The sequence below is a fragment of the Capricornis sumatraensis genome, chromosome 1, assembly GCF_032405125.1.
Source record: "Capricornis sumatraensis isolate serow.1 chromosome 1, serow.2, whole genome shotgun sequence".
NCBI lineage: Eukaryota > Metazoa > Chordata > Mammalia > Artiodactyla > Bovidae > Capricornis > Capricornis sumatraensis.
This window is the reverse complement of record NC_091069.1, coordinates 116,838,800-116,861,165: the sequence shown is the minus strand read 5'-3', so window position 1 is coordinate 116,861,165 and position 22,366 is coordinate 116,838,800. Positions and strand designations below refer to the sequence as shown.

The following is a 22,366-nucleotide window of genomic DNA, read 5'->3' as shown; positions in this document are numbered from 1 at the left end:
TCCCTTCTACTTCAGTCACTGTGTAATAATTCTTTTCTAAAAAAATAAAAGCAGTTTGGTTGTCAGTCTAGATGTTTTTCTGAAGTGGAAGGAAGGAGGCAGGGCATATGACTGGAATTTTTTTCCCCAAAATACCAGGGGATTTTTGAGTCGACTGGTCCGAAACTGGCAGAGGGTATACGTATTGAAAGACATCGGCCCCCATCTTCTGTAATAGACAAGGGAGCATGTATTCAGCCGCAAAAAGGAAGAAAGGAGGAAAAGAGCACCAACTGTGTAATCGGGTGCACCATGGTTTCAATCACAGCTTGATTCAGTCTTTCTTAGATGAGCTGTGACCCAGGGCAAGTAACTTCAGCACTCTATGTTCCAGTTTATTCATCTATCCAGTGGTGACAACATGCCAATGTATTAGGAGTGCTGGGAAAATGAGATGCTGCCCCATGTGTCTGTCACTCCACAGAAAGGGTGGTACACAGGGCGCTTCATTCACGTTAGCACCCTGCCCTTCTCCTTTGCTCACTGTTCTAACCTAATTCAAATCTTAGCACTTATCCTAACCACAGGAAGAACCAGCTACTTTTATTTCACATCTACTGAAAACGAATTACACATAGGACCATGAAGTACCGTGGAGAGGAAAAAAAATATGTACTTTTCTAAAAAATCTTCAGTATGACTTGCATAAAAGGCTGAAATTACTAAAAATGTATCCTAATCTTTAAGACTGAGAAATAATTTTCAATTAAGTCTTTTTTTGTTAAAAAACAAAGGTACATGTTTTTCCGCATCAACTTAAGCAAATCAACATGCATATATCGATATGCATGTCATGTCCCCACTTGACATGCAAGTAGCATTTAGCATTTTTCCCAAGGTTTTAATCATTTTCTCATCTTTGCTGACAGCAAATGAGAACAAGTTAAAGTTCTTTTGGCATAGTAAAATCTGGCAGAATGCTATAATTAGGCTAACTGTATTTCACATTTTGGATAAATGAAAATGTATAAAGGTTTAGGGTCATATTCACAGATCAAGATAGCCAACAGTTGTAAGTTGCTATAAACCATAGCATGGCACCCTGTTTGGAAAACTGAAATTGTAAAAGTGACAAGTAGGAAATAACTTATGGTTTTCTCCAGCTCTTATAATTGGCAGATCTACTGTTTTATGGAAAGAGGGAAACACTACAATCTGAGTCCACTGTAATCTTATTAGCCTAAGTTGAAATGTAGCTTTGCAATATTAAGAATTAAAGAATAAAGAAATCAGCAAGCAAGTTATATTAACAGGATGAAAAATATTTAAATTATTAAAACAAATTTTGGGAAAAAGGAAAGAAATACAAATCTTTTATTACAAATGTATTTCATTTAATTGAGGAATCTTTCTCAGCAAATCCTTGTTGCTGGCCCCTGATGCTTCCTTTGGTTGAGGACTTTAAGAGAAGCTGTCTTTCTTTCCTTTCCTTTTTACTTTTTTGGCCATGCTGTGGCATGTGGGATCTTAGTTCCCCAATCAGGAACTGAACCTGTGATCCCTGAAGTGGAAGCTCAGAGTCCTAACCAGGGGACCACCAGAGAATTCCTTCTTTTAATTTTTAATTCAAACTTCTTAGTCATTCACACTTACCCTCTATCTCAATTGGTGTTAAGTCACTGAAAATTTCCTGTACTCACACCAATCAGAAATCAAATCACTGTCTAGTCAAGGAGAGAAGAATGATATATCTTCATATTTTAAAATGAATGTAGTATACTGTTATGACTGCCCTGCAGCTGGTGAGGAGAAAGGGGAAAATGTTTCAAGTTTGTTCAGAGAGCTCAGCATCTGTGTCCTTAATTTTTCTACATCCTACAGACTTGGTCATACCAGGACTGGCTGTTATTTTGTGATCAAGTCCATGGTAGGCCAGAGACATGGTAACAAGCATGGCAGGCAGGGGCAGGAAAGCCTGTGCCCTAACGCCCCTACCCTTTCAAGGTGCTTCCTTTGGGGGAAGGAACATCAAGGAATGTCAGAAATGTTCCAGGCCACAGGGGAACAGGAAGCTGTATATCACTGGTCACTTAAACCATTTTAGAAAATAGAAACTAACTGGAGAGTTTATTTTTGTTGCATTTTTTAAAAAACAAAAAACACAGAGCAGTTATCCTGTTCAGAGACCTCTGAGATTCCTTAAAAACTGTGATACAGGCTCAGATTTCCAGGTTGGCCAAGTAATAATATCCTCCATTCACTAGTGTCTACTGTGCCAGGGACTTCACTGTGTTCTTATTTAATGGGTGGGGAGGAAAAAAAACAGCCTGTTTCACGTTTATTGTGTAGAAAGGAAAGACCATCAACAACTTACTCACTCACATCCCCAGACACACACAAGTAAGTCTGAATTCAAGATTGGGTAAACCATGAAGAGGCTATAAAGTTAATATTTAAGCAGTAAGGGGCTAATCCATCGACATGTCTGGGGAACTGGAAAGGGTTTGGTTTGTTAATGGACAACCTATATTGGCAAAAGATATGCTTTGTTATGATAACCGCTAGCCTGTTTTCTAACAAAGTTTCCTGCTCTGAATACTATCTGGTGGATGACTTCCAACCAGCGTTCAGCAGCAGCAGTAGGGCTATGATGAACAGAGGTCAGGAGAGAGAGCTCCTTGCGCTTGAATCTGAACAATCTTTTAGCCTGTGGTCTTTGTTCACGCTCCTTCGCGCCTTCTGCAAGCATGCCCACTCGGTCTATTCGCCCTTCTGCAGAAAATCAGACTTAACCATCTTCAGCTCTAACTTTTGACCTCCAGCTGCCAAATCATTAGCAGCCCACTCAATCATGTGCATAGGCATTTAACTTTTAAGGGACCTTCATATTGCTTTTCTTAGTCTATTCTCATCACAGCTTCATAGAATATAATTATATTCCTTTTAATACTAAGAATGGGTGTCTAAAGTAATACCAAATAAAAACACGCAACAGAAATGCAGTTTCGATTCATAGCATGTGACTGTCTCAGTCCGAAACATCCTGCTTCCAAGAATTCAGTGGCATTCTGGGTGAGTAATGCTTTCAAGAAGGTTCATGTTGTTTTTCTTTTGTGCAACCCTGGGAGGTTAGAGGTATCTGAGAAGCTGCATAGCGGCTGGGATGTAGACTCCGCTGTCTCGCTTGTGTACCTGTTCATTTCTTTATTCCTTAATTCAACAAATCAACAAATATTACAGCCCCTAAAACCCATGGCAGAAACCAGTGAGTGAAACAAAACCGTTTTCCTGGTGGAGTTACATTCTAGTGAGAGAGGCAAACAGCACTGTACACACACCAAGACAACAGTAAATCACATTGTTACAATGTGATCTGTATTGTGAAGAAAAGAAACAAGAGCAGGGTTAAGGAAAACTAGGAGTGCCAGGAAGGTGGGGGGAGACTGCAGCAGTAAGTAGGTGGCCAGGCTCCGTCTAATTGACAAAGTGAGGTTCACACAAAGAGCTGAACTAGTCTTATTTCCGAGTTTATCCGCTGGAGGAACAGGCAGATGAAGAAACCAGTGCAAAGGCCTTTGGAGGTGAGTGTGCCTGGCAAATCCCAAGAGGAGCAAGGTCTATGTGACCAGAAGTGAGGAAGTAAGTGAGACGGAGAAAGGAAAAAGCGACAGACTATGAAGGGCCTTGAAGCCACGGTAAGGACTGTGAGAAGCCCAGGTGGGTTTTTTGGAGGAAAGAAGACTGATGTGATGTGTTCTAAGAGGATCGTCTCAGGGACTTCGCTGGTAGTTCAGTGGTTAAGACGTCACCTTGCAATGCTGCGGGTGTGGGTTCCATCCCCAGTTGGGGAGGTAAGATCCCACATGCCTTGGGGGCCAAAAAAACCAAAACATAAAACAGAAACAATATTGTAAAAAAAAAAAATTTAATAGGGATCTTAATAAAAGGTCCACATCCAAAAATGAATAAATAATAAAAGGACTGTTTTGTCTGCTAAGGGACAAAGCAGAAGGTGACCTTTCAAGAGTATTAATAAAAGATGAAGATGAGGATGGCTTGGAAAGTTAGCAGGGAGGTGGTGAGGGGTTTCCATGGAAGGTACCCCCAATGCCCACATACAGAGCCATGAGAAAGGGCATAGGCTGGCTTCTTTTTCTCACCCCTGAATGCTGTTTCCTAAACCACAGACCACAGGTAACCTAATACTAAAGGTTAGTATTGTTTTCACATGTTGGTGAAGGTTCATTTCAGTTTTGATAATGATGCATCCATGCCTGTCGCATTTCCACTTCACACTGTAAGCTCTGTTAGTATCAGCCACAGCTCTATTTCTTGAGGGGGTGAGGATGGTGGGGGAGGTAAGTGGATTTGCTTTCAATTTATTCAATTTATTACAAACTCTGGTGCTGCACTCGATGTTCCTGCCACCACAATCCACTACCATCATTGGTGACATGGTGCCAATGAAACATTTTCATCCCTTTGTTTCCTCCTAGAAAATTTAATAAGTTAAAGGGAAGTTACTTCAAATAAAGATGCCTATTGTCTTTGGATGTGGTGGCTGTTGTTCAGTTGCTAAGTCCTGTCCGACTTTGCGACCCCATGGACTGCAGCACGCCAGGCTTCCCTGTCATTGACTATCTCCGGGAGTTTGCTCAAACTCATGTCCATTGAGTCAGCAATGCCATCCAACCATCTCATCCTCTGTCGTCCCCTTCTCCTCTTGCCCTCTTTCCCTGCATCAGGGTATTTCGCGATCGGTCGGCTCTCCCCATCAGGTAGCCAAGATGGGATGTGGCAGAGATCCCTTTCTTAGCACAGTTGGAGAACCCCTGTGTCAGGGACACAATCAAATTTAGCTGCAAAAGTACCAAATGCTCATTTTAGTTCTGATTTTGTAATCACTGCATAATACTCCCTGTCATAGTCATAGTAAAGACAGCAAGAACTGGGTATCAGAGACATTGCCCTGATGGTGAAAAATTGCCCTGATCATTCTGATATTCGTTCATTTCCTCAATCTCTAGGGGTGACACATAATTCTAAGGCTCAGGATACAAAAAGAGAAACCATCTTCAAACAGTAACAACTATGACTACCTCTCTAAGCAGACACCCACGAATGGCATTTAGTCAATATATAAATGTTCAGCTCAGTTCAGTTGCTCAGTCGTGTCTGACTCATTCTAGCGAGAAAATTTGGTGGGTCTCCTTTCATCAGCAAAAAGGCAATTTATCTCTATAGCATTGACAACCCAAGATAAAAGTAAATTAAGATCTACCCAGTCACTGCCCTATCACTGAAAATCCTATTTTATATGGAGCCAGCAATGCAGTCACATGAACTGACTGTGATTTATATGACGGGTGGCAATAAGGGTAACTGATATATAGGGGATAAAAACCTGTAAAGGAAGATTTGATGAAAAAATTTCATCTCGCAACATGGCAGAGTGTATAGACTGCCATCCCAACTTAAAAAAAAAAAGAAAAAAAGTCTATTCCTCCAACTGCAAAATAACAAAAATCCCTAATTCCTTCTAAGCTCAAATAAGTCCTAGTTAGATGAGACATTTATAATGAGCAAATAAAGTTTGTGATCCTTACATGTGATACTGGACTCTACAAGAAAAAAAAAAAGAACAAAGGCACTTCCATGGATATGCCCTCGTATCACGCTTGTTTTATAGTCAGTGCAGTCATAGTGGGCAGATTATCAATGCACTGTGTGGACAGAAGGTAATAAAAATGTTATCTGGGCTATGTTTACTCTAGTCAAGCTTCATTTCTTTTTTATGTCTTATGGACAAGCACGGATGGGGGAATTTTGTCAAATATGTGAAATGAGATGAGTGCTGGTATGATTTTTATTAATATCTACATCCTGTTTAGCACAATGCACCAAAACCTAAGAGCAAGTTCAGTCTGAATCTGAAAACCATGTGTGAAGTCACAGTAACATTCACTGGCATTCAGGATGTCATAAGCTTCAGTTACTGTATTTTTGTCAACTTTTCAGAGCTAGGCTCCATTTCACCCACGGTGGACCATAAAGGGATGACCTGCCACAGTCACTTGACACTCCGTAGATGAGTTCAAAAAGTCAAGCTATTCAGTATCGTCCACTTTCATAGAGACTGTCGATCCCTGGGTCAGGAAGATCCACTGGAGGAGGAAATGGCAACCCGCTCCAGCATTCCTGCCTGGAAAATCCCATGGACAGAGAAGCCTGGTGGGTGGGCTACAGTCCATGGGGCCGCCAAGGGTTGGACACGGCTGAGTGACGCAAATAGCCATGAAAGCCGATACAATTCTTAGCCTCTATGGAGGTCTTCAGGATAAAACTAGTTTCAGTCTACGTCCGTCTTGCACAGCAATCTTTCCCTTCACTTGTGCATTTTGTTTTATTTAATTCTGGCACATCCTTGAGTCTCATTATATTGATAAAACTGTCAACTTATTGAAGGCAAGTACTGGGTTAAGTTTGCTGGTGTCCCTCGAAATTAAAGTTAGTAGCAACATGTCCCAGGCTCAACGGGCTTATTAAATCAGGGGTTGGCCTGCTGGTCTCTTTTGCTAAATAAAGTTTTATTGTAACACAGCTGTATCTATTTATTTACCTATTGTATGAGAATACTCTCACACTATTACTGACAAGTTGAGTACTTAAAACAGAGACCATTTTCCTGCACAACCTAAAATATTGACTTGCTGGCCTCTTATAGAAAATATTTGCTTTCTTTTTCCTGAATTTCATACTTTTATTATGGTAAAATATACATAACATACTATATACTATATTCACATAAGTTAGAGGTTATTTTGTATGATGATTGTGATGGAACATAATGTACATAATTTTAATTTATTTATTAAACTTTTTATTTTATATTGGACTGTGTGTGTTAGTCGCTCTTTGCGACTCCACAGACTGTAGCCTGCCAGGCTTCTCTGTCCATGGAATTCTCCAGGCAAGAATTCTGGAGTGGATTACCATTCCATTTTCCAGAGGAACTTCCCAACCCAGGGATCGAACCCTGGTTTCCTGCCTTGAAGGCAGATTCTTTACCGTTTGAGCTATAGGGAAGTCTTTTATATTGGGATATAGCCAATTAACAATGTTATGATAGTTCAGGTGGACAGCAAATGGACTCCGTCAAATATATCCATGTATCCATTCTCCCCTCAACTCCCCTCCCACCCGGGCTGTCACATAACATTGAGCAGAGTTCCTCGTGCTATATAGTAGGTCCTTGTTGATTATTCATTTGAAATACAGCAGTATGTACATGTCAGTGTCAGATTCTTTAACTATCCCTTTTCTTCGTTGCTGACTCTTACTGAGCTATCCACTTCTTCTTCTTTGGAAAGAGCTAAGGAAGAGAGCACACATATAAGAGCATTTTTTACTGTTCTTAGTAAACGAGATTTTTTTTTTTTTTAAATGCTGGTTTGCTGAGCAAATCAATTGTTTTCAATCTTAGGGTTTTTCACTGTGATAGTCTGGTGGAAAAAAGCATTGCTTTTATCCTGACAATTTCTGGATCCGAAAGACATGGCTTCTCATACTTGTCAATGGAACAGAATTTACTGGCACTGATGTGACACGTAATTTAATGCACCACTGTGTCTTTTAATTGTTTTTAATAATGCTTGGCAGTTTCATAAGAAACATCAGAGTTCCATTAGTATGAGAGAATGTGCTAACAGGAACTAATATTTGCTCTTTCACAGTCAGAAGAACAAGAATGGTGAAGAACAATGTTTCAAGTCTGGCCAAAGAAGAGATAGCCTTGGCGTTATGACAGGGCACTGCAAAGCTGGGACAGCACCTTCTATTCAAAGGCCACACAGTGGGCTATTCACTGCTTGCAAACAGCGTCAAAGACAATAACCTCAGAGTTTGGGGACAGTGGTTTGGCCTTATCTGATACGTTCCAATTGCTTTTATATTCTCTGGAGGTGTACTAGTCTATTTTGTGCTCTCTGGATCATTCTGATGTGCCTAGAAATCAACCTTTACCCCCTGCCTCCCCACCCCAAACCTGCATGAGGTTAGACCTAAACCTCTGCACAGACCCTATGGCCATGAACATGATCCCAAAGTGCATCTTAGATGTCAAGTCATCTGTGTAGCAAGGCCCCACGGCCTCTCTACAGATGGCCCTTCTCTACCATAAGTTGGGCTTCTATGAACCCAGGATGAAACAGAAGAGGTAAAGCAGGCGCACCTGCAACCCAGGGCTTTGCGGCTTTATTCTCTGCTTCTCTGGCAGTGCTTACACTGAAGCAGAGAGCTCAGAAGAGCAACTGTAACCTTTCCCTCGTGTGAATGTGCGTTCCGTCACTTCAGCTGTGTCTGAATCTTCGTGACCCTATAGACTGTAGCCCACCAGGCTCCTCCGTCCAAGGGATTCTCCAGGCAAGAATAGTGGAGTGGGTTGCCATGCCCTCCTCCAGGGGATCTTCCCCACCGCCAGGGATCGAATGCACACCTCCTGTGTCTCCTGCATTGCAGGCAGATTCTTTAACATTGAGCCACCTGGGAAGCCCAACTTCTCCCTTAACTTGCAAATACAGAGAGCTGGGATAGTGGACTGACTAACTGAATTTCATAACCATCTTTGAGAACTGGAGGCTTCTGACATTCTGACACTTCAGCAATGCCCTCAAGTTTATGGAAGGTTTACCTGTTTCTACCAGCCTGGTTATGTCTGAAACCAGATGTGGGCAAACTACTAGTCTAGCATCAGGGGTTCTAAGTGGGGTGCCATTTGTACTCCAGAAGGCACTGTGGCGAGCTCTAGAGACATTATTAGTTATCACAGCTGGGCTGGTGTCACTGTCATCATGGGTAGAGGCCAGGGATGCTGCTAAACATCCTCTAAGCGCAGGACGGCACCCACAATGAATTAAATGACCCCAGATGTCAGCCGTGTTAAGGTTGAAAGACCTCGAGTTAGATGTCATTTGTGCCTCAGCCCCGCTGCAGGGGAAAGGGCCAAAGATGAGTCATCGGTCCTTCCCTTTGGCCAGACCCTTTGGTGCAGCTGGCTGACTAGAAATTGGCATGGTACTCTTTGAAATTAAAAGCATCTGCTTGCTTTTGAGATGCAGTCTAATGGGAAGAACACTAGGGAAAAAAAGATCATGCTCTCATGTTTGAAACATGAATGTATCAATAAATATTTATGCAGAAATTTTATTGTTCATAAACACTGCACTGGGCCAACTGAATGTGAAACCTTGGCATCGTCCTAACCCACAAAACCCAGGTTTCATAAGATTTTTAATCCCAATGGAAAGGGGATTTTTTAAAGGATTCAAACCCATAAATTCATGAGTAAAATGAAAGTTCTTAGCCTCAGGTCTCTACCCTCTTACTTGCAGTTTATTATTTTTAAAAACATATTGCATTTTTTTCTTTATTTTTGGGCTTCATTGGGTCTTCACTACAGTGTGCAGGCTCCTTCTAGTTTTGGCATGCAGGATTAATTGCCCCACTGCATGTGGAATCTTAGTTCCCAGACCAGGCATCAAACCCATGTGCTCTGCATTGCAAGGTGGCTGTTTAACCATTGGACCAGCAGGGAAGTACCTCTACCTAGGGTTCAGATTCTCATCTATGATAACAAAACCAAAAAAATAATGAAGTGTCTCTTAAAATTGTAGTGTTCAAAAATGGTTTTTATGACAAAGATTTAAAATCTAGAAATGCCTAATTATAATAATAGGAAGTCTTGATAAGAAAATTACTGTATTCATAATGAAGACCATCACATTTTTTCTCCACGCAAGCAATCACTTTATCAGTTTAACTGAAGAGCTTTTTCTAGCTCGTTTCACACTTATTATTTGACTAGCAGCAACTCGGACTGAGAAACCTAGATTACCCACCTTTGTGAATCGAGATGTCCTCCAATTAGCCCTAGGTTGGTGAAGCAGCCACGAGCAAGCTTCAGCTGTCGAATCAAAAGGGCTTGTTCACCTTTCTCAGTTTGGTTCATTTTCTCTAACTCCAGCCTGCTAACTGCATTTGACCTCCAGATGACCATGAGTTTTTCAATTCAAATGTACAGCTTTGCTATAAATAAGAGAGCGGAGCTGTGCAGGCTATAAATAACTAGAAATTATATGCTTTCTCCTGGCTGTTTGCACTAGCACTGCAAAACCCTTCACTTTCAGTGATTGAACAGCCTCTGTAGGTAGACAAGAAAATATAGCTGCTCAAATCACTTCACCCTCCTAGAATGGAAAGGTGTTAGGATCCCAAACACAGTACAAGTAGAAGGAAAAAATAACTGGGAAAAAGAAAATTACAACAGATTGTCAATGTCTGTTGCAAAGACTTGAGAAAACAGGTACTCCATGAAAAGAAATTTATTGAACGATGATGCTCATTCCCAGTAATGAATAAAAATTGAAAAAGATAATTTTTTATGTGCTTAAAGTGATATAAAATGAAACTTAAAGTAAAAATAATGACTGTTTTTGTAAAAGGGTGGGAAAGATTGAATTTATTGATACAGGCTGTATTCATGGCATTTAGGAAAAAACGATTTGAATATTTGTCATCCATTTCCCACAATTTTCTGTACTCTTAAAATGAGCTTCTATTTGCTAACCTAGCAAACAGTATCAGAAACTGTTGGCCATTTGGAGCACAGGTCATAGCCACAGTATCATTTAGGTTTAAAGCTGGTCCTGCCACCTGTGATGCTATGATGGCTGGGGACAAGTGACCAAAGTTCTTAAAGCTTCATGTTTTTTCTTGCATGCACAAAGGAAATGAGGAAAATGGACATAAAATTCCCAAGAAAAGAGATGATCTATGAAAAATGCCTCATAAAATGCAACACTCCTTGCAGCTCATTGTACTCTCAATCTCACAATATAAAATCTATAGTTTTTCCTCATCCTTCTATGTCTAGCCATTTGCTGTACTTTCAACTAAAATTTATCTTTTTAAAGACAAGATCATTAGCTTTATCAATTGTGAGACTAGGTTTTTTTTCAGGATGATAAAGACAAATGCTAACTTTCACTGTATCCAAGCTACAACTCCAGTTGTGTCTCTCCCACCAGCAACCATAAGCATCAATGTTTTCTATCATCCCTAACCTAATGTTGGATGAATCTGTTTTGGGATATAATCCAAATTTCAAATGAGTGATTATGTATTTGACACCACATGTTTTAAACAAAGCTAAACAGATAAGCCAATTGAAATCATCACAATGCACAGATATTATAAGGCAGGTTGATATAGCATTTCTTTATAAAGTGCTTTCGCTGCATGTTAATGATGGAATCAGAAGTTGGGCACGTCTTTCCCACTAGTGGTGCATTCAGGGAGGGGAAGGAGAAGTCTTGAATTCTAGAAGTGACCGTTCACTTCCTAAAGCCTAACAGCTGTCTGTAAACAGACATACTTGAAGCCTCTGCATATGTATTAGTCCACATAGTTAGTACAATGCATGCACATTAAATGCTTAAATGAGTCACTTATACACACGGGCTCTTGCTAAATCACAGCATCTTGCGAGCTTTAGGAAGTAAAATAGTAATGCCAAATAAAACACAAAACAAGGCTGTATAAACAATATTTTATAAAACCATATGAAATAAAGAGGAAACTGATTAGAAATAGCTAGGTCAAAGCTCTCAGCCTGACACTGCAAGTTACCTGGCAAAATCAGACGGAATTACAAGCAAAGCAATGGAAATAAACATTTCTGTTCAAAGGCAGGTGTTCAAGAAACACAAAACCATGCAAATGTGAGGATGCTGGAGCTGCAGTCCAGCCATGCAATAAACTCCTCCCTCCTCCCTTCCGTCGAGTGAATGACAACATACGTTTAACAGGATCTTGGGGAAGAGGTTCCTGGGTGGTCTTGAGTAAACTGTGGGACACTATGGAGAAAATAAGAGAATATAACTAAAAACAAAAATAGAAACATGGGAATGATGGATGAAACTCAATGACATGATTCGGCTGACCAAAGGAAAAAACAGAAACAAAAACATTGACTTCAAAACAAAAAGTGAAACAAATATCCCGAGTTTGAGCCGTAGTACCAAACAACACGGAACCAAAGCAAATATACAACATTAGATATATTTCCACAAAGAATCATGGATTGTGGATATTCTGCCTCTGATAGTACATCCCAGTACCCTGCGGAAGCATTTCTTGCTCCCATCTAGCTGCTTAGTGTCAGCATCAGCAGTTCCCACCCGCCCTTTGGTATTCCATTCATTTCACCATTCTAAGGGCAGCCCTGGCCCTCAGCTCTGGCTACTTGTTGAGGCCTTTACTGTCCACTTACATCTGTCCACTCTTCTAACTGACCTTCAGCCTCTCGTTTGCTTTCTTGACATTATTACTCTATAACCCATCTCCTTTGAAACTAAGTACTGACTGCTTGTCCATTATACCTTCGTTGGGAGCATCTCTTTTGCAAACTTCTTGGCAAAGGATGTGCCATCCAGAGATTCCATCTGGTCTGTGATGCCCATGGCTCTGGCTCCCAGTTTGAGTTAACTCAAAATAGTCAAATGGAGATGCTGTGCTTTGAAGGTAATAGTTTGAAGGTAATGGTAATGGTTTTTTTTTTTTTTTGGGGGGGGGTGCATAATTTCTAATTTTTTTTGCGACACCCTGAAGTACATGGGATCTTACTTCCCTAACCAGGGATCAAACACGTGCCCCCTTCAATGGAAGCTCAGAGTCTTAACCACAGGACTGTCAGGGAATTCCTGATACCTTTTAATTCTTGAAGCAAATTCACAACTATTAATAATTTTTAATAGTTCTTTCTTATTATATGTATATATTTATACACATACCCATGCATATATATTAATATTCCAAAATGTAAATACACCCCAGGGAAAGGGGGAAAAAGTTGGACACCTGCCAGGAAGTCTCCCCCTAGCAGGGAAACCAGTTAGAATCACTATAACAGAAGTCCTCTGTTCAAGAGGCTCCAGGCAAGTCACCTGACCTAATTAACTTTTTTGTTTGAAACTGAAGAAAGGAGCCTTCTGAGCTGGAAGCCACAGTCTTCCCTTCAGAGCCAGAGAAGCCCTCAGGGCCACCAGTTCCTACACCTGTTCTCACAGCCAGTAGCCAGGGCAGCATCTCTCACATAAGAGACCAATAGGAATTTTTCCAGCAGATTCCACTTACACCAGGCTTCACAAGAGAAGGTCTTGATGGTGCAGGCCCTTTGTTGTTTAGCATAATACTATGATCACACTGGGAAACAATTTATATAATCCCTGGTAATCGTATGCAGGAAATGGCTGTCACCCTCTCCAGAATCATGCAAAAAAGGCAGGAGTCTCTCAAAAGAGAAATGCACACTTACTGAGTTTCACTTTTACTTTATCAAGTTGAGTAACTATTCCTTGAGCAGATCACACTGCCTCCTCATGGAATAGATAGATAGATACAGAGATAGATACATAGATAGATAGCTGCATAGGTGGATAGAGAGATAAGATACATAGGTAGACAGATAAACAGATAAGATAGGTAAATAGACAAGTAGTCAGATGGATGGATCGGTAGGTAGGTAGGTAAATAGGGGATTTAATGTGGAAGGCTGTTAAGAACAGAGGTCCCACATGTTTGGTGTGTTACCTCCAGAAAACTACCTCTGTGGAAATAGTATCAACTTCCATATAAGTCATCATGACTTCATTTATTTATCCCCCTGAGTTATGAAAAACTTAAAGTGGAAGAGAAAAAGACTTGGCAAATTATATTTCCTGAGTCTTATGTCATGGAACATTTCTAATGCTAAGTCAGGAGTTTTCTTCCGTCTATTTCCAAGAGAAGACATGAAAACTCCATGTTGCAAACATCCCTGGGTGAGCTTAGGGACCACTGGGTCATCTCTACCCTCTGGCATCCAACGTGCATGCCCTCTACCCAATCCGGTTCCCTCCATAAACATCACGTGTTATGAGATGAAGCTCAGCCCAGGCAACACAGCTTGCCAATGCAAGGCGGGCGATGGGGCGGGGGCAGCACCATCAGCCAGGCTGCCCGGTGGAAGCCCTCATTTGCACGTGGAGTGCACATGCAGAGAGCCGAACACAGAGGTACACGGACGAACACGCAGGGATACACTGGCAGAAAGAGCGGAGAAGACAAAAGGGCAACTCCAGCTTGGCTCAATAGAGAAACTCTCCAGAGTTCCTAGAGATGGCAAGACGGGAGGCACCACAGCTAGTGCGAGATACACATCCACGGCCATGCTTTGATTCGAGAAAGACGGAGATGTGTGCTCAGGCTGGAACGTGCCCGGCGATTAGAGAACTCGACAGAAACGTGGTTAGTGGGAGCAACACACCCCACCCCCACGCCCCCTTCGCGAGAACCAGGAAAACCAGTCGGTTACAGAGAGCAGAGTCAGTGGCGAGAAAAGATGGAAAAGGCGGCCAGGCTGGAGGGAGGTCCACTTACTGACGCTGCCACACACGGCCATGCAGTACTCCTCCGTGTCAAAGTTGTTTCGGTTGCCGCCACATCCGCCGTAAAAGAAGGGGGCGCACTTCCCTTCGGTCACATCAAAGTACCAGCGGGAGATCATTGCTCGGCATGGCCCCGTCTCGGCTTGTTCAGAGCACACCTCTAATCAGAGGAGACGTGGGGAACCACATTTAGCAAGAAAAGGTATGGCTGGCCGTTCACGCGCACGCGTTTACGTTGCTTACGCGTTAGTCCTCCCGACGGCAACCCGGGGCATCTGCCCAACATTTCCCGAGGAATTGAGTAACGACCTACCAGGACTTTCGGGAATGGCAAATCCACTCCACAGTATTCTTGCCTGGAAAATGCCAGGGACGGCAAAGCCTGGTGCAGGCTACAGTCCATGGGGTCCGCAAAGAGTCGGACACGACTGAGCGACTTCACTTTCACCAGGACTTTAGAATTACTTTGGCAACAAAGCATCGCAGGCTCCTCGGGTTTAATCAGTGTAGCTCCACTGTACTAATAAAAAGACTCCAGCTAGAGGTGAACAGAGCTTTAGGCTGCCTTTGGATGAACAGTCAGTGCCTAAAGATCGTCTGCACGTCAAAATAATTCTTCATGATAAAAAATAAACCTCTCGTTGAAAATAACTTCAACTTTAAAGGTGAAACGATTGTTGTATCTGGTAATGATGGCAAAAAGTTTAACCTGGTGCAAACACCTGATTGTTTTTCTTGAATAACTGACTGCCTTGACTCTTGTAATTCAAATTACACGTATTTTGAATGTGGTCTAGTTTTTAGAGAGAGCGAAAGTCAGCCTGTTCACTGACTATATTTGAAAACATATATATAACCTGCGAATGTGACTTAGAGTTGATTACGTTAAGTCTGATTAAAGATGAATTTGTACCTTAGGAAAAATGTTTCCATATAATAAAATATAGGCAAACCACAATTTGTTAATACAAACCCGACACGGTTTTTTACATTATACAGCTTACCTGCTAACATGCCTTGTCACCCTCCCCCGATTAGGTTCATAATTCCTGGTTGACTGAAAGTATAGCAATCTGTCCGACTCTATTTGTAAAGTTACTGCAATTAGAATTTGAACTCTGCCTCCTTTTTTGTTGCAGATAAAGACAATTTTCCAACCCGGTTTGTGCCCCACCTAGCTAGGCTTAAGGAGAGCTTGCTGACACCTTAGCACACTCAGATGTCTTTTCTTAGTTTTACTAACATGCCAGGGGGAAGCACCCTTCTTCTAAAAGATAAAAGCCATACACAACAGTAAAGAATCTGCCAGCAATGCAGGAGACCCAGGTTCAAGCCCTGGGTCGGGAAGATGCCCTGGAGAAAGGAATGGGAACCCGTTCCAGTATTCTTGCCCGCAGAATCCCATAGACAGAGGAGCAAGAGTCAGACACGACCGAGCAACTAACACGTTCACATTTTCATGCATAGTGCAGAGATTCTTATTAATATCCCAGATAGCTTAGTCGGTAAAGAATCTGCCTGTAATGCTGGAGAGCCTGGTTCGATTCCTGGGTCGGGAAGATCTGCTGAGAAGTGATACGTTACCCACTCCAGTATTTTTGGGCTTCCCTTGTGGCTCAGCTTGCAGAGAATTCGCCTGCAATGTGGGAGACCTGGGTTCAATTCCTGGGTTGGGAAGATCCCCTGGAGGAGGGAAAGGCTACCCACTCCAGGATTCTGGCCTGGAGAATTCCATGGACTCTATAGTCCATGGGGTCACAAAGAGTCAGATATGACTGAGCAACTTTCACTTTCACATTATTCAACAAACTGATCTCATCAATTACTCAAAGATCTACAATGTTGACCTGAAAGGAACTCCCGCTTTACTTCTCTATACCCACCACTCAATGCTCCTTCCGATCAAGGTAAAGGGGTGACAGCAAGACGGGAAGCTGCTGCCATCCTGATGCTGTCAACAGAGTAGGCAGGGGGAGTGAACACCGAGCCCAGAGGCAAGGGTCAGGGTCCCTGCAGGCCCTGGGCAACAGATATCTCAGGTGATTCTGGCTCTCTCTGGATGGCTTTAGGATGGAAATATCTGACTCCAGGAGCATCATGTTCAGGGTCACCTATCATTCAGGTAATTTCATTTGGTACAGTTCCTTTCACAGTCCATGCTTGCCAAGCCACGAGGTGTTTTAGTTAGCTCTCTGCTGTATGATAAAAAGCTGCCAACCTGTTGACACAAGTATTCCATCCACTTGCCAATTTGGTTTCTCCCCTGCAATTATGGAACTATCATTCTAACTGTCATAATAACTATCTAATGATAGTCATTCTAACTATCATTCTACAAAGGGTTAAGTTAGTTTTGGTGTAGGTGGGGTCTGATCACCTCTGAGTTACTGACAAAGCAGTGTCTGGGCTGCAGAGCTAGAAGCCACATGTAGTCCACGTGTGGGATCCCTGCAAGCCACAGCCATCAGCTGGCTCCACTCCTGGATGTTAATTCTCTCTCTCTCTCTGTTGTAAGGCATGGAATTAAGGAGGCTTTTCCCTCCTTCTCCTTTCTTTCTGGCAATGACTAGAACATCACGTTCCTAGAGCAGCAGAGCTGATTTCAGAAGGGATTTGAGTGGAATGGATCACTCTTCATGTCTCACTCATTTCTTTTTACTGTACTGCATGACTAGATTCAGAGAAAAAGAAATCTTGAGACATTTTATTTTACTGTATTTTTCAAGTGACATTTTAAATGCTTATGTTTATATTATTATTTTTCTGAATATAAAACTTCCTAATCTATGGGAAACACTGAAAAAATTCAGTGAAAAATGTGTTTCATGCTAATGACTATAATCAGCCAGTGGAAAATTATAAAATTCTCCACTAAATATAGAGCATGTAAAATCAGAGCTTATATAACGGTCACCTCAAACAGAATTCATCTGAAAATGAAAACCACAGCTTCCTTTTCTCATCCTCATTTTCTTCTCAAAATCTAAGCTAAGAAATGAAAAAAATACACATCTTAAAATTATTTGCTAAATTTATTTCTGAATTTAAAGTTACCTTTGCTTCTGTTCAAAGTAAATGTTGCCTATAATAATAAAGGAGAGAATCTGCCCAGAATTGAAGCAAGGATAATTTTCAAAGAGCATGTTTCAAGTTAGGTAGGAACACAGGCAAGACAAATATTTAAGAAACTAGAATTTCTGTTTATTCATATTTAATTCTTAAACTTTTAAGGCCATAAATAGTATCCACCTAGTATTCACCTAGCCTGAATTCTGCTGGCAGGGAAGGCTCATCTCTTTTCATAAAAGCTCTATTCACCCCTCTAGACAAATACCATTTAATAAACTGAAATGCTAGTGTACACACAGTTATATGAGTTTATGTGTTTAAAGAACAAGCACTATACGTACATTTTATATTTGATATTTTATATCATTTTATATTTTTCTGTAAGGTAGATCCTTGCTGATATCTGTGCTGGTTTCAACACCAAATCCCATCAATACTATACAGATATAATATGGAGAAAAGCTAGAGCAAAGCTAGAGCTTCCTACATTATATAAAATGATTATGCAATTCACTGTTCAAAATATAATGCTTAACCACAAATAATTAACTCTGAATAGATGTCAAATTGGAGCAAAATTTTTTGTGGACAACCAAACTTAGAAAGCTAATTTTACACTTAAAAAAATTTTAACATGAAGACAGCTGTGAAAGTGGCAGCTAGAATGGAAAGAAAAATTTTCAAGAGTACAATTATCATAATGCCTTCTTAAAAAGTAGAGTTATCAGATTAGCAAGTAATTTGCTTTAAATAAAACAGCAAATAAAGAATAATATAAAAATGTAAAGCTTTTTTATTATGATTTTAACAACTGAATTTCTCAGACTCTAGAAATGTATGTGCCATAAAAATGTGCATTACATGGAATTCATAAAATTTAAATTTACAAATTTTGAGAAAGTAAGCACTTGAACAATCAAACCAATCAAACTACAGAGTTACTTATAGAAATCTAGGAATTAAATATTCTGACATTGTATAAAAAAAGAAAAAACCCAAATTAGCATAATTCTTCCATATGATGCAAGAATATGGACACAATTAAGGTTTGTTTACATTAAAAATGACATATCTTGCAGTTTTAAACTGGAGTAGGAAGGGCAAATATATGAAGACAAAATAGTTTGGTTTCGTAACAAATCACCTGCTTCATGTTAACAGTAAAATAAAATGAAACAATGACAGAAGTACAGAAATCTACTAAATATGCTATCTTTAATATTTCAAATAAATGTTGAATTATCTGCCTAAGCATTCAATCCATTAATAATGAAATGGCTGAGCTCAATGCTGTTTTATAACAACTTTACTTTTCAGTCTGATTAAATTATTCCTACAATTTTAATATTATAATAGGGTGAAACAGCATGAAGCTAAGTTATTAGAATCCATCTTACAGTCTATTGAAGAATAAGTAGGCAAATTTGTGTTTGACTTTTATAGATGAAAATTTTACAAGTCAATATATTAGAAAACAAGTTATTTTTTAAGAGTGTAGTTTTTGCAACAACATGTACTTTCGATGGGAAAGAGAATTTATAATGTGCTTGCAAACAGTAATAAAAAACCATGTCCAACAGAAAATTTCTCTAATCAAGCAATAGTCATCAGATATTTATTACCTACTAATCATATTTTACTAAATAGAGGCATGTAAAATTAGGCAAGCAAATTTGAACTAAATACTTCTGACAAATCTCACTTAAGCCCCAAATATGGGTTGAAATATATAAACAAATGATGGGAACAGCTGCGCATGGTAATAAAATCACTGACTCAGTACGATATGACGGGAGCCAATTTGTCACAAAGTCTCTAGAAGATATCTGTGGTTGGCTTGCCTTCTACTGAATTGTGTTTATTCTCTAAGGCTACCCAGTACATGTGTCATTCCAATTATATCCAATCTGATTCTCACATTCCTCCATGATGAAAGATTAGTTATAAAAATGCCACTTGGAAAAATATTTGTGAAGTGTTAGACTAACCATACTCTTGCTGTTGAGCATTCACAAAAGGACACTGCTATTTGTCCTTTGTTTCCCGTTTATTATGGGAATAAACTTATTTGTCATCAAGCTGCATGGTTCCTCTGAAGAACAGCCAGAATTACAAGAAGCTCTAAACTCTGATCAGACAAGAGCCCATGTCCTTTGCTGGAAATAAGAGGAAATTATTTTTCTTCTTTGACTGAGAGGCAGGTATGCTGGGAAATCTGATTGTGTGTCCAGAAAAACAGAAAAATTAAACACTCTGTTTTATAGTGTTTGTCAATTTCTGGGGTGTGAATACTCCCACCATTGGTACTGCAAGCCACCAATGGCTGTGGCTCACAAAATTCCTCAATATTTTAATAATCAGCTTGTACAGGCTAGCAGGAGTTGGTTATATCGCATCATGAGAGAAAACGGGCACAGACGAAACTAGGAGCAATTATGTAGGTCCAGAAATTGTAAGGATTCGCTAATTTGCTTGCTCATGAGAGTTGGAATTTTACAACTTTGCTCAGTAAGTAGACATAACAGGATCCTTTCATACTTGGTGACATTTGATAATGTAGTAAGAACAATGACACCATAGTAAGGATGGTTTCACCATTATAGATAAGGTTGGTTTCACCATTATAGATAAGGTTGGTTTCACCATTATAGATAAGGTTGGTTTCACTATTACAGATAAGGTTGGTTTCACTATTACAGATAAGGATGGATTCACCATTATAGATAAGGTTGGTTTCACCATTATAGATAAGGATGGTTTCACTATTATACATAAGGATGGTTTCACCATTACAGATAAGGATGGTTTCACCATTATAGATAAGGATGGTTTCACTATTACAGATAAGGATGGTTTCACTATTATAGATAAGGTTGGTTTCACCATTATAGATAGGGATGGTTTCACTATTACAGATAAGGATGGATTCACCATTATAGATAAGGTTGGTATCACCATTATAGATAAGGATGGTTTCACCATTATAGATAAGGATGGTTTCACCATTATAGATAAGGATGGTTTCACTATTACAGATAAGGATGGATTCACCATTATAGATAAGGTTGGTTTCACCATTATAGATAAGGATGGTTTCACTATTATAGATAAGGATGGTTTCACCATTACAGATAAGGATGGTTTCACCATTATAGATAAGGATAGTTTCACCATTATAGATAAGGATGGTTTCACCATTATAGATAAGGATGGTTTCACCATTATAGATAAGGATGGTTTCACTATTATAGATAAGGTTGGTTTCACTATTATAGATAAGGATGGTTTCACTATTACAGATAAGGATGGTTTCACCATTATAGACAAGGATGGTTTCACTATTATAGATAAGGTTGGTTTTCTTTTTCGGTTTCTTATTCTTTGTCTCAATCTGAATCTGCACAGTATGGGGGACTATCATGCTACTGGAGACTGTTCCTCAAAGTGGAGGCAGCCAATGAACCAGTAAGATCAGCATCACTTGGGATTCAGGATCCATCCCAGACCTACTGTCTCTGAATCTAAGCTTAAGAAGCACTTCAGGTCACATTAATGTTGGAGAAGCACCATGACCAACTGTAACCTTTATGTGCAGTTAAAATGCCAGATGTGGGAGAAGGAAATGGCAACCCACTTCAGTATTCTTGCCTGGAAAAGTTCATGGGCAGAGGAGCCTGGCAGGCTGCAGTCCATAGGGTTACATGACTTAGCATGCATGCATGAGGGTGGAGGGAGATGGGTTGGTAGCAATAAACTGGTAGAACTAAAAAAAAAAAGTCAGAAGTTTATATATATATATATATGTAAAAAATGTCAAAAGTATATATATACTTATATATAACATACTTTAATAGTTATTTAATAGTTATATATATATATAACTTAAAGTATGTTATATATATATACACACACACATACATATATATATATATATATATATATATATATATGATTCAACCACTTTTCAAAAGGATCAGAGGGAAAGATCAGTAAAAAGTTGCATAGGTTTTCACTTATTAAAAGAAGTGTAGGTATATTTGGGAAATGAGGGGTAAACATACTTTGATAGTTAAAATATTCAAATGTGTACATATATAAAATCTTAAGAAATTATCATTACAATATTTCTTTTCCTCTGAAGTTCTATCTCGTGCAAAATTAAAGCAGCTTCAATACTTCTGCCTTAAATTGAACACCAATACAGTATTCTTCTTATTCATATTTGTCTATGAAAACTTAAACTTCTCAGAAACCCAAATTTAAGTGATTTTGTTCTTATAATTTGTCAGAACATTAGAATATCAAAAAAAGTTTTTATTTTTATTGGGGAAAAACAATGAAGAAAGCTGACGTAAGACTGAAGATCACTGAGCTTGGAATCTGCTTCCACTGCGTCCCTTCTCTGTAAGAAAGAATTATATGCCATTTCTGTTACTGTAAGAAAAGGATGTTTCTAGATGTGAGAGTCATGGGTTGGGAGGATGGTCCTTTTCTGGGGGAGACCAAGTGTGTCCATCTTGCCATGTTAACTTGTTCCTATCATGGTACCCGGCAGGGAAGAGTGGCTGGGTGGCTTCCAGCTGAAAACAGCAGTGTCCCTGCTTGCTCAATTGATGCTAACCTCCATTTGCTATTTTATAACAGGGTACCAGGCAAGAGTGAGTTTCTTTAGGAAGAATGAAAAACAAAACCAGGAAGGCAGTTTTTCTTTATCTCTCACTGCCTACATGGCACATCTGTATGTGTAATATTTAAAAAATAATAACTGTGTGTTGATTTGTCTCTAAATATAAACTATGAGACTATACATGACACATCTTATCAAATATCTGTTT

The 22,366-nt window shown here is 39.8% G+C and overlaps 1 protein-coding gene across 6 annotated transcripts in view; it reads right to left on the bottom strand.

The window, feature by feature from the left end:
- APP (amyloid beta precursor protein) overlaps nt 1-22,366 on the bottom strand; it is a 312,912-nt gene that overhangs the window by 107,011 nt on the left and 183,535 nt on the right. For 2 of the 6 annotated variants that reach the window (XM_068970376.1, XM_068970377.1), the window contains exons 7-8: nt 14,455-14,622; nt 11,835-11,891 (exon numbers count right to left, since the gene is read on the bottom strand). The exons of 2 other annotated variants lie outside the window; for them this stretch is intronic. In XM_068970376.1, the coding sequence (XP_068826477.1) occupies nt 11,835-11,891; nt 14,455-14,622 (225 nt within the window). The remainder of the gene's footprint in view (nt 1-11,834; nt 11,892-14,454; nt 14,623-22,366) is intronic. 2 more of the 6 variants (XM_068970383.1, XM_068970390.1) reach the window with 1 other exon arrangement.